At 40.8% G+C, this 13,341-nt stretch overlaps 1 protein-coding gene across 1 annotated transcript in view; it reads left to right on the plus strand.

Moving 5' to 3' along the window:
- The first annotated feature begins 201 nt into the window (after positions 1-201).
- The window catches only part of ANKRD55 (ankyrin repeat domain 55), a 91,287-nt gene continuing 78,147 nt past the window's right edge, over positions 202-13,341 (plus strand). The window contains exons 1-2 of the mRNA XM_032404401.1: positions 202-320; positions 618-708. Coding sequence (XP_032260292.1) covers positions 651-708 — 58 coding nt within the window. The 5' untranslated portion in view covers positions 202-320; positions 618-650. The remainder of the gene's footprint in view (positions 321-617; positions 709-13,341) is intronic.

The raw sequence follows: 13,341 nt of genomic DNA on the forward strand, positions 1-13,341 counted from the left end.
GAGAAGGAAGCTAGCTGAAGGGGGACACTGCAGATGAGCTAGGCAAACGGGTAATCACTCCATACCGCACATGGCCAGCAGCTTCCTGCTACACTATTTACGTCCTAGTCCATTGAGATGGCACTCTCCGCTCACATGACCCAAATGCAGCTCGCACTCCACCAAGAACACAGCTGAATCCAACTGCATTGGCAGCTTTGCACATGCTCCGTCTGGCCCTGTGAATCCTCACTCACCCATTGAGATTTCTTTTGGTTTAAAGCAACATTCCAGCTGCTGAAGCTCCGTGACCTCCAGTGTTTTCCTGGCTCTGATCCAAGGCAAGTGGCCCCCTGCAAATGGTGTTTTTTTGAGTTTGAGCTTTTTTGTTTATTTGTTGGGGGTCAGACGGTGTATGATAATTACCCACAAGCTTAGCTGATGAATGGAACCATTAAGAAGTAACTCTTTTTTCTGGCAGGTATTGTAGGAATAACATTTACTTATTACCATCATTTGCCTTGACAACAACCTGCAGCTCTAATGCACATTTAATTCTCAGAGGTCTTGGCGACTGATGCTGTATCTGACTGATGTGTTGACTGTAACATGTGAGGTGGTGTTTTTTTCCTGTCTAGAAACCTGGATGCTTTTTGCCATTCTGATGGTGAATGATGAGACAGGCAACCATGGATTTCAGCACTCCATCTGTGTTTGATCAGCAAAAAGGTAAAAACGCTGTTTTCATACATCCTTTGGTTCTTCGCATCTTTAGTTCAGTAGTTGAGATTTTGCAATTCTAAGAGGAAAGAGAGTAGTGTGTGTGTGTGAGAGAGAGGGTGAGAGAGAGAAGAGAGAGAGAGAGAAAAGAGGATTTCAGATAGAAAACCTGTTCTAAATGTTCGCTTCTTATTTGATAAGCATTTGGAAGGGAAAAATAAGCTTCTGGTCTGTTTGTCTTGTTAAAATATTCTGATCTACAAATTTAAAAAATTGGGTTTCGAGCACACCAGCTATTTCAGATACGATCATCTTTATTCTCATTTGATTTTTTTCAAATCTTCTCAAAAAATGTTATAGGAAGTAATATAAAAAGAATAAATCACGTATCTCTTTTCAGTCTATTAACCCAATATCTCATTGCTCCAGTTTCATAAATACTTCTTGATTCCCTTTTAGGAATAGATGTTAACCTAGGTTTACGCTGTAGTTCGTATATTATCTCATCCGGGATTGTGGTATGACTTATTACTATGTTATTATTTGTAATGACGGGATATATCTTTCTTACGCATAATTTGCAGAGTGGAGGTCATTTTCCACATGAAAAGATTGCTGTGGAATCAACCCATCCTCATAAAAACCATGTATTCAGCCATATACATTTTGCATATGAAGTGTTTACATGTGTGTATACATAATACCTTTGTGCAATGATGCACCTTTTCTATGCACAGGAAATTTCCACTCTGTAAATATCATAGATATTTTTTTAGAATATTTTAAAAAATAATCTGTTATCTAAACCACTTTCTGTTACCTGTGAGTATTCTTCAGGATCCTCAAGTTCTTTGATCATTTCCTTGTTTTGGGTACAACATGAAAATGGTGATTTGTGAAAGCCTCATTAAGAAAATTCATTGCTTCTTTCTTTTTCCCTTTTCCTGCTGTAGGCCATACTGTGTTTACTATCCTTCAAGCCAAATCTGGTTTCATGGGTGAATTATTTTAGTTCAGTGCTTTCTCAAATATTAGCTTTACATTGAGATCTCTGAGTAACTGTATGTACAGGTATACGCAGACACACACACAGATTGATCTCCATGCCTTACCTCATTTTGAATTGTGTGTGTGTGTGTGTGTGTGTGCACCTTCAGAATGTACTGGTTCACACTGCGTTGGATGATGAACACCATAGAGAAAGTGACTGTTGTGGCCATGCCCACAACTATCCTCTCCCTTGCGTACATCTTATATCACTGAAGACAATCAGGAAAAGTGAAAATATGGCTAAATCCAAAGACCTAATACTGGCTAAAAAATGACATTGCTGAGCTATGCAATCCAAAGAGGAGCGTAGTGGGCTTATTTTGTAAGACTAATTTAAGGAAGCTGGAACCGACTGCGAAGAGCTGGCCCTTCATAAAGAATTCCTCGTGTTCTAGGGTTGTGTCTCCTTACAGGACTGAGCCTAAAACATAACTAGTTAACATATTAATTTGTAATATTTATTTTCTTATAGCACCTTTCATGTGAGCAATTCACAGCATTTCCTCCACCCCAGTCCTGACTCTCCCTCATCGAAGTTAACCTTCTCCCTGACAACTCTATCTCTAGTTCTCAATCCTTTCTTTCTAGAGATGCTGCGGTATGGTGGAAATAGCATAAGCTGGGATGGCAGATCGACTTCTTAACTGTGTGACCTTTGCAAGTTACCTAACCTCTCTGGGCCTTATTTTCCTCAGCAATAAACTGGAGGAAATAATGCTGGCCTAGCAAGGTTGTTGTGAGAATATAAAATAATTTGTAAAAAGCACCAGTCCCATTGCCTAATGTGCCATAAGTACCTTAAAATTGTGGTTGCTTTTGTTATTATTGTTGCTATTATAATTATTACTACCTTGGACTGTGAGTTCCTCAAACGTGAAAGGCTCTTCACTTCTCTATCTCCAGCTTGAATTTAGCAGTCCTCAGAACAAATGAGAGTTTGGTTAATACTAGTTGACTAGAAAACTTTAATATTTTTTCAGAACTCCAGGGTACCATTCAGAGCAGTCCCCTAGAATAATAAATTAAATGATACCTGAATAGTTCTGTTATCACATTAACCCTTCCACCCTCTTAAAAGCATGAAAGGCCATAATGGTTTAGACCATTATATAGATTTTAAATACCAATATTGTGTTGTTGGGCAAACCATGGCAAAGTGACTTTCTCTCTATAAGTTGAATGTGGGCTTTGAGGGCTCTCCATGAATTCTGAATATTTAGAAAATCATAATTCTGGTAGATGCAGATGTTGAGGAAAGACATGCTATCTGGAAGGATCTTAGAAGTCATGTAATCCACAGGTTCTCAAACTTAGCCACACATGAGAATCATGTGGACAGGTTTTGAAAATGCTGATGCCTAGATCTCCAGTTTAATTGGTGTGGGGTGTGGCCTAACAGAAGCTCCCCAGGAAGATCTCATGTACCACAAAGATTGAGAACCACTCATCCAACCCATCCCCCTAACATCTCCAATGGAAAGAGTAAAGCACAGAGAGGTTAAAAGGTGGGCCCTGTTTGTACTAAGAGCCCCAGCTAATGAGTAATAGAGGGGACTGAGCCCCAGGTGTTCACTATCCAGACAATAGAACAATGAGAAATTTCTCTTCATGGGTGGTCTCTGGCCCCAATAGCTACTATGGGGTGGTGGTAGGGCTCAGGCTGCTCTGGTTTATGGGTTCCCAGAGAATGGTTAGCACTTGAAAAATATGACACAGAATGACCTTCGGGGCTCAAATGATGTGGATGTGCTAAGTCTGAATCCCTCCAATGGCATTTTTCTCTATTTCTCTTTGGTAGAGGTAACAAGGCATCCTTATGCTAGGGGCGTAGGGACGGATGGCAGTTGCCCATATTCTGTCTCAGTTTTCTTCCCATTTGCATGCACCTGGCAGACTGATCTCTGGGTCTGAAAAATGTGCAGGGGCAGGGCTGCTGGCAGGCTTAAAGATCTGGTTCTCTGACTGGCCAAAGGAATGAGAGCCGGGTTTCTGGCTTGCTTTGTGAAATTGTGACACAGGAAGCCTGGGTCTTCAGAGCTCTCCACTCCTGCTTTGTGCTTTTTGCTTTCACCATAGCAACATCACTTCTGGTCCCACGTGCTCTTCCTGGCTGTCTTCCCTCTCAAAGCCCACATGCAGGAAAGGACCTGTAGTAAAATCATTTACTACAGAACACAAAGGTTCCTACTGCGGTAGAGATGGTATATAACTGAAGAGATTTGCATTTTTAAGCTTTGTCTGTAATTGTGGAAGGCAAAGGTCTGCGATGCCGGAAGGAGGAACCTGAGGCCTCAGAGAGAGAATGGGAGCTGGACAAGCGTCCCCAAGGGTCTTGCCTACACCCGGCCCCACGCAGGGCCTGGGAGGTAACGTGTTTGATGAGCAGTGTGTTTGTGGGCACCTGAGGGGGTTGGGGCCCACCCCACAGGCTTTTCACTAGTAGAGGTGCTGAAACAATACGAGGAGGGCGAGGCCCTCTGGTGCAGATTCAACCACTGCAGTAGGGTCCTAGGGCTGCCTGACAAAGCACCAGAGGTTGGGTGGCTTAAAACAACAGAAAGGCATTGTCTCACAGTTCTGGAGGCCAGAAGTATGAAATCAAAACTTCGGCTTGCTCCTTCTGCACTCTCCAGGGAAGAATCCTTCCTTGCTTTTTCCAGCTTCTGGCTGCTTGTGGCCTCCACTCCAGCCTGTGCCCCATCTTCACATGGCCTTGTCCTCTGCGTGTGTCTCTCTTGTGAGCATCTGGCTTAGAACTCTCTCTCTCTCATAGTACCAGTGCATGGATTACACTGAGGGCCACCCATATAATCCAGGATAAACTTCTACTCTCAACAGCCTTAACTTGATCACATCTTTTGACATATAAGGTAATATCCACCCTTTTGCCATATACAGTAAAATGTACAGGTTCCGGAGATTAGGGCGTGGACATATCTTCAGGGCCACCGTTCAGCCTGCTACATGGCATGAAAAGATATCAAATCTCAAGTCCCTTGTCAGAAAGTATCGTGACTGGGGTTTTGGTACAAATCCATTCTTACTGAAACTAGAGGGAAATTTGGCATTTGGGAGGGAAGATGGAAAGGGCATCTATTCGGTGCAGACTCTGCAGGTACTTTACATAGATTACATTTGAAAAGAACAAATGTTTATTGAGCACTTAGCAGAGCCAGGCTGTGTGCCACATGGGCGTAGACTAGCTCATTTAACCCTCATATCTGCCCCACTATTATTCCCCCCCTTTTACCAATGAGGGAATTTTAAAAGGTTATGACTGACCCAAGGTTACGACAGATAAAATGGCAACGCTGAGATTCAAGCATAAATCTGCTTGACTTCAAAACCCATGTCTGATCTAGACAGTACTCTTCCTCCATCGGCCATACATTTTAATGAAGAAGTAGAGATTAATGAAAATTCAAATTAATGAAGCAGTATTTTCACAATCAAGCTGTTCTTCCATTGTGTTGCGGATTTTTAAAGCTCCCACACACAGATGTGATGGTTTTAATTTCCAACTTTTCATCCAAAATGGGAATGCTAAACAAAAAGAAATTAGAGTGTACAGATTTGCACTTTGCTGAAAAAGCAAAAGTGAAAATTCTGTGTGACATCCAGATGCCTCCAAAGGAAGAGTAAGCAAATTTTCAAAGAGGTTTGGGTAGAGAGCAGAGAAAAGCCAGGCAAAGGAGACAAGACAGAGAGGGAATGATTTGGGCTCACATGATGATTTTAGGTTCAAAAACCTTGAGTGGGTGCCTAGACTAAAACCCAGGAACACTGAGGAGAATGCTATGATTAATTTTCAGACTGATGGTTCAGATAAAGGAAGATTAGCTGGTAAATCATCAGTCCACAGGTTTAGAAGCAGAATAATCTGTGGCCTCTGGGAAATGATTAGCCTTCTCTTTTGGTGAAGGAAGAGGAGCAGAGGGAAAATGAGAGATGAGAGAATTCTTTTTCCAGTGTTATTGCCCACTCAAGACCAAGTTTAGTCAAACAGGTTTGCTGGAAGCCTGCCCTTACTTGCTTCCTTGCTGTCTCTTTGGCACAGGAAAACTCCTTCCCATCAACCAACTCCTGGGAAAGGTTGTGACAAACCAGTCCCCTCCTGGCTCCTCTTGTGAGCCTAGCTGGAGGGAAGCCCTTGACGAATCTTATCCAAACAATTACCATTCACAGCCTTAGAGAGCCATGAAAATGCAAGTGATTCAGCAGGTTGGGGATTAGGAGAGTGGTGTCATTGTCACTATTCTTCTCCAGAGGACAGCCCTACTGTCCTGGGGAAGGGGGCCTCCTGCCCTAGGATGCATCCCAAGGAGGATCCAGGAGTGGTAGCCCGAGGGAATGGAGGTACACCAGGTCCCTTAGGTCTGTGTCAACCCTGATGTTATGTCCCACAACGTAGCCAGATCAATTTCAGAAGGCAAATCCGCTATTCAGCCCCTTTTTCAGAAGTCAGCTAGGCCACCACACTGAGCAGGGGGGCAGTTCCACATTTCTTTAACAATTATTAACTGTGTTGAGTAAATTGATATTCATGTATTTTCTCTTTAATGCAACCATTTGGATACAAGGATATTTTAACGGAATCTGAAAAAAAAATTTCTACACATGTAGCTATTGTTATTACCAAACACGTACGAAACAAACATCTCACCTATCCCCAAATATGAGACAAGGTGAGAAGGTGAGGTTCTAGACGCACGTGCATGCAAGACTGGTGTAGAAGATGTGTACAGATACCATCTTGCAGAAAGACCACATCCAACCAGGAGTCATGCTTAGCACTTCTATCAGGAAGCCTGTCTATCAGTCAGGGCAGTGTTGGCTGATTCTGAGAATCCACTTGTTGAAGAATGATCTACATCTCAGCTTTTCTGATTTATCTCTTAAAATCATGGTGGTTTTACCTAATCCTTATTAGCTTTCAACTAATAAATAGAGTTGTGTGCTTAATAAGGGCCTTGGTTTCTTTTCTTTTTTTTTTTAAGATTTTATTTATTTATTTGACAGAGAGACACAGCGGGAGAGGGAACACAAGCAGGGGGAGTGAAGAGGGAGAGACAGGCTTCCCGCTGAGCAGGGAGCCAGATGCGGGGCTCGATCCCAGGACCCTGGGATTATGACCTGAGCTGAAGGCAGACGCTTGACAACTGAGCCACCCAGGAGCCCCTAGTTTGTTTTCTCTTTGTAAAACTTAAAAATGTCACTGACTCATCCATGATCTTGTTTTATTGGGTCTGTTGGGGAGGAGGAAAAGGGAAGACTGTCCTTTTACACAGGAAATATTTCTATTTCTAAATGTTCCTCAGAATTTTAAAATATACATGTACAATATTTAATAGCATTCTAATTCTTTTTTAACTTTTTGTTTGAAAATAATTTCAAACTTAAGGAAATGTTGTAAAAATAGTATAAAGAACACTTGTGTCTTTTACACAGATTCACCTAACGTTAACATTTTGCCCCATTTGCTTTATTGTTGGCTTTCTTCTCTGTCTCTCCCCGTCCCACATCTCCCTGTCTCTGCCTCTCTCGGCCTCCCTGTATGTATATATATGCATATGTGTGTGTATACTATAATCTGTCCGCATTCCAATTTTGTCTAGTGAGCCAGTAACATCTTTCATAGCATTTCCTCCAGTACTTGATCCAGTCTAGGATTAGGTATTACATTTAGTTGTCATGTGTCTTGTGTTTCCTTTCTTCTGGAACATTTCTGCACTCTTCCTTTGTCTTTTATGACATTGACATTTTGAAATTACAGTCTCTCTCTCTTTTTTAATACTGAGTTCCTCTTTCTGGGTTTGTCTGATGCTCCCTCATGACTAGTTTTAGATGATGCATTCCCAGCCAAAGTACCGCAGGGTGATGTCTCCATCTCAGGTTATCACAATATCATTTAAGTCTCTTTAAATGGTAATTTGAAGTGACAGGTCTTGCACTACTACATATCAACCAGTTCTTACAATGTTTTTTTTTCTTAATATACTGGGATTTTTTTCCTGTTATAAAATTAATCCGACCTTCTTCAAAATAGTCAAGCAATACAAGAAGGATTTCAGCATAAAAAGTGCTGTATTCTAGCCATATGAATGTTACACAGCTAGTGAATGGCTCTGTTCTTCAGTCTGTGAGCCCAGCCTGTCCTCAGCTTCTCAGCCACCAAGATGGACTCATAGTAACTCACCCTCCCTGCTGGGGCTGGGAAGTAGCTTCCAATGGGAGATAAAGGAGATCAGGCCAAGAATATCAATCAGCATCATTAATCAGAAGAAGAGCAATAACTGGTTAATTAAGCAGCTCCCACGTGCTAGGTGCTGTGCTAAACTCTTTACTCCTGTTATGTCACTTGAACCTCAACACAGCCTATGAGATATGTCCCATCTTTGGTTGTCTGAGGTTACACGACTTGGCCAGCACCACATAGGTCAAGGGCAAAGCTGCCATTTTAACTCCAGCTTCTGAAACCCAAGCCCTACTCACACTCCCCTTCACCACAAAGTTAGACTTTGTGGTCTCTGATAGCCCACCCCATCCACCACTTCGTGACTCCTAGCGCAAGAAGGAAAAGAAAGGTAGCGGCACCTCAAGTGGGACTGGTGGGAGCTGACAGCCCTGAAGTGGCTAACCCACGATGAACATCCAGTTGCAATGAGCTCTCAGTGGGTACTGCTCATTGTGACAGCCTGACCTTTTCCAGGGTAGCGATGGATTCAGTCTCCATGGCAGGTTGCCTTGGGAGCAGAGAAGGGCACCAGCATCTTGGGAGAGGAGTCCACAGCTAAAAGATTGGGGTGACACAGAAATGTGACCTGTGGAGCTGATGTGATAGAAGCTGGGTATTTGCAAGGTCAAGGCTTGGGTTCCATCACAGAAGCTTCAGAAGCCAGGTTCTTCATCATATTCCTACTCAGCACATTTGTTCTCTGCAGCAACCTGTTGATGTTTCTCCAAAAGACAGTTCAGGGAGCCCAGCCCCGAAAACAAGGTCACACATAAACAGCATTAGATAGAAAGAAAAAAAGAATTATTTGGACATCGATATCCTGTGGTTTGATTGTGAATAACCTTGAGACCATTTCTTTGTTCTTTAACTCACCATAATAAATCAGAGCACAGTCTGCTGTTTTGTTTTGTTTTTTTTAAACTTCTTTTTAAGAACTGTGAGAGGTACACCTGAAATTCATCTGAATTGACACTTTTATCCTTCTGATTACTTAGTGCTATTAAAAAATGGTGTTCTAGAGTTTTGGCTACAACTTGGCTGACTCAGCATGACCGGTAAATATAGAGAGGCGTCAGGATGGGCTCACAGGCATCTGGTTTCAGGTAGTCAGAGCAGAAATCAATTTCAGGATGGATCCTGGGAGTGTTTTGACTTAGAACAGTTGTATTTTGGAACTGGAAGGAACCTCAGTCTGTAATCCAACTCCCTCACTTTTTATATGTGAAGACTGAAACGTAGAGGTATTGATGGGGATACCATGTAATGCTGTAATGGCCCCTGGAGCCAAACTGAACAGGTCAAGGCCAGTGCCACGACTTACTGTGTGACCCAGCTGTTTAACATCTCTACAGCTCACTTTCCTACCTTGTAAACTAAGATGAAGCTACTACAGAGGATTGCTTATCTAGATTGAGTTAATGAATACATACAAAGCCCCTGCAACCATTCCTGGCTCATAGTTATCATTCAGTGAGTGCTAGTGGTGGTTATAGGATTGTTGTAAAGATGGTTATAGCAAGGATTGTTCTAAAAATTTAATGAATACATACAAAGCAGTTGGAACTAGGCATGGCCCAGAGTAATCACTCTGTGAGTGCCAGTGATTCTTATAAATGACTCACATAAGGTCACATGGACAACTGGTCTTCCCAGGTCAAGAGAACATCTTACCCTTTAAGCTGGCTCCTCCTTAGTAATGAATACATGGCATAGCACCACTGTTTTTTGTGGAAATTGGAAGAGGCAGAATTTTCCTGGGCAGGAAAACCACATCAGAAGGAAATGAATTCTCCAGGAAAGCTCACACAACTTGGACTAATTCTACTTTGCCTGTCCTCTGTTACTGGTGTTCTGTCCTTCCAGATAAAACTCTTCCTTTTGCCCAAAAGCCAGTCTACCTGTTAGCTTTCACTGTCCATGCTGGTGCCAGGCAGGTTTCTGGGCTCTCTACATGATTCTGGGAATCTATCTGGTTTTGAGGCAGAATCTCATTTTTTAAAATTTAATAGTTTTATCATGTTTTATGATTTGATAGAGGAAAACTCCCTCAGTACTCTTTTTTCCCCCAATTTCATTGGATATTCTTATTCATTTTTTGTTTATTTATTTTTGCTTTTGGAAGATACACATTAATACATGTTCAAGGTGTAAAACAATATCCAATGAAGAATCTCCCACCCTGCCAAACTCTCTAATCCTCCAGTTCCCCTCCCTGGAAGCAAAACAATATAAGCAGTTTCCTATGTATACTTCTAGAGAGATTCTGTGTAGATAAGCAAATAGTTAAATATAATCTTTTTTCTTCTTTAAAGCATAAAGTTATCCATTTGTTTTTACAAATTAAAAGTAGTGTCATTTTCCTGAACCCGACCCCCCAGAAAACTATTGAAACTTTTATTGAAATGACATTAAACTTACAAATGAATCTGTATAATAATTAAAATTTATTATCCTATTTAGTTTGCCCTTTCTGGGAATATGGCATATATCTCCATGAATTCAGCTCTTCTGTTATATTGCTCAACAAAATTCTGTAGTTTTCCTCAGTTAGATTTTAAATATTTATTCCTGGACATTTTATATTTTCATTGTAATGAGTTATTTCCTGCTTATATTATTTATTACAGAGAACTATCTAGTTTTATATTTTATATTTATTTTAAAATCTGCTAACTTAATCAAATCTCATTACTTCTAATAGTTTTGTCATTAGTTCTCTTGTGCTGTCCTTGTGCACAGGATGAAACCTAATGGACTGTTTTCAAATCCTGTTCTGCCAACTATGGGGAAATTATTAAACTTCTCCATGCTTCAATATCCTCATCTATAAATTGGGATAAAGATACTACCTACTTCATAAAATTGTTGAGGCAAATAAATAGCCTAATTCAAATGATACTGTTGGGACAGTTAGCTATTATTAAAACTATGATAACTTTCCTCTCCCTTTGTGATTATTATATCTCTCTCTCTTTTTTTTTTTTTTTGCTTCATACTTATTGCATTAGATTGTCTTCTTTCTTCTCTATTGTTTTACTATTAAATATGATGTTTGGAATTGATTAGAAATAAACGCACTTAACCATACTTAGAATGTAAGCTTTCAGCTGTTAAGCATTTTTTTAGATCCTTACTCACATTATCATGTATTTCCCCTTTGTTCTAGTGGTGTGATATATTTTATTAATAGATATCAAGAAATCAAAATGTTGTGGTTTTGGAATATAGGTGAAGTTCAGTAGGGTGAGGTCTGGAGCTGGACCAAGAAAGAATTCTTGAGACATCTGTGGTGCAAAATGGTGCTTTTAATTAAAGCACAGGGACAAGAGCCGAGGGAGGGCAGAAAGAGCTGTGGCACCAGGGTCCTGAGGAGTGGTGATTATGTACGCGGGAGTTGGGGGAAGTAAGGAAAAGGGAGGTTTCAAAAGAACTTTCATATGCTAAAGAGGACCGACCTACAAGATACCTAAAAGATACTGGAGGCCCTTGCCATTGTCAAGTTAAGGTTGTTTTCCCATCTTGCAAGGTATTAACATTAAGATAGTTGGGAGATCCCTAGAAGACCGTCACACATGTCCCACCCAGGAGTGGGGTGGGGAAGGTTGCAGGGTGTCAGCTTATGCTTTGTCTTCAGCAAGCCTTCTGCTTCCTCAACAGAAACATCTTTATAAATGATTAACTATTTGATCATCGTGTATTATTCTTTCAATATCCAACTGAATTTTATCTGGTAGAATTTAATTTAAAACTTCGAATTCTATGCTCACAAATTGAATTCTTCTGTAGGTGCCTCTGTGTGTGTGTGTGTGTGTGTGTGTGTGTGTGTGTGTTACCAGTTTTGCTGGCCTTAGAAAATAAATTTGAGGGGGTGCCTGGCTGGCTCAGTTAGTAGAGCATCCAACTCTTGATCTTGGGGTTGTGAGTTCAAGCCCCATGTTGGGTGTAGATTATTATTATTTTTTTTTGTAATTTAATTTAGTTTTATTATGTTATGTTAGTCACCATACAGTACATCATTAGTTTTTGATGTAGTGTTCCGTGATTCATTGTTTTCAAATAACATCCAGTGCTCCATGCAATATATGTGCTCCTTAATACCCATCACTGGGCTAACTCATGCCCCCCACCCCTCACCCCTCTAAAACCCTCAGTTTGTTATTTAAAAAGAAATTCTTTAAAAATAAGAAAAGAAATTAGCCAAATTTCCCTTTTTCTGTGCTTCAGTTTGAGAATTATTTGTTCCTTGGTCATTTGATATTTATCTTAACAAACTAAAAGAATTCAGTCAACCTCACTTTAGAATCTTTATGCTATTACCACCAACTTTAATTCTCTCTCTGGTGTACAACCAACTCTTCATAGATACATTTCCAATTTTCAGTTGATATGTGAATTTTATTTTTGCTACAAATGAGTTTAAAGTCCAGGACAGTGATGTCTGTCAGGCAGAATGCAGAGCCACGCAGATTGTGCAGCAGAGAGTAGATGCGGGCACAGGCTCTGTTAGAGAGAATGGAATGTAGAATGACCATCCAGCTCCAAAGAAAGGTCACAAGTTCACTGGAATATGTGAGAGCTTTGCCTCCTGAGTGAAAAGGCAGTTATATACAATAGTACACATGGGTCAGAGGGTAGAATCTGAGGCCTGACAACCTGCAGCCTTTTCTGAGTTTCACCAGTTACTACCTGTATGACTTTGAGTAAGTCACATTCCTGTCCTATGCCTCAGTTTCCCCATCTGTAAAATGGGGATAATTTGTAGTACCTACTTCATAAGGTGAAAATTAAATGAGCTGATTTACAGAAAGGGTTTAGTACAGTGCCTGGTGCATAATAAGCATGATGTAACTGTTAACCATCATTATGACTGTTCTTCAGACAGTGACAGAGACATGAAGGGCGCAGTAAGAGTGGATGCTATCATAGTGACTGGGAGACATTGTTGTCCTGTAGAAGTGGCTGTATCATAGTTTTTGCTAACTCTGGGGTTGTTCTAAGTTTTTAATTGCTTCAAATATGCTACCAAAAATTCTAGAATTCAAAAGTCTGCTGGAAAGACAAAAAAGCTCAGAACCTTGACTGTGGACTGGCCACAAGACTCTCTGGAATGTGCCTGAGGTGCACTTTGGCTATATCCCCAAGTTCATGTGTGCACCATGGCAGAGAGGGCAGGTCTGGGCTTCTGCTTGCCAAGCCACAGTTTCGATGAACAGGAGGTAGGAAGAGCCTCCTGTAGGGAGTTAATAGTGATTTAGTATATGATAAGGTTGCCATTATAAATTAGCAAGAAAAGGGAAAATTATCCAATAATTGGCTATTTGGGAAAAAATTTTAGCATACAAAAATATAGTTTAGAA

This window comes from Phoca vitulina, unplaced genomic scaffold, assembly GCF_004348235.1.
Source record: "Phoca vitulina isolate PV1807 unplaced genomic scaffold, GSC_HSeal_1.0 scaffold6, whole genome shotgun sequence".
Taxonomy (NCBI): domain Eukaryota; kingdom Metazoa; phylum Chordata; class Mammalia; order Carnivora; family Phocidae; genus Phoca; species Phoca vitulina.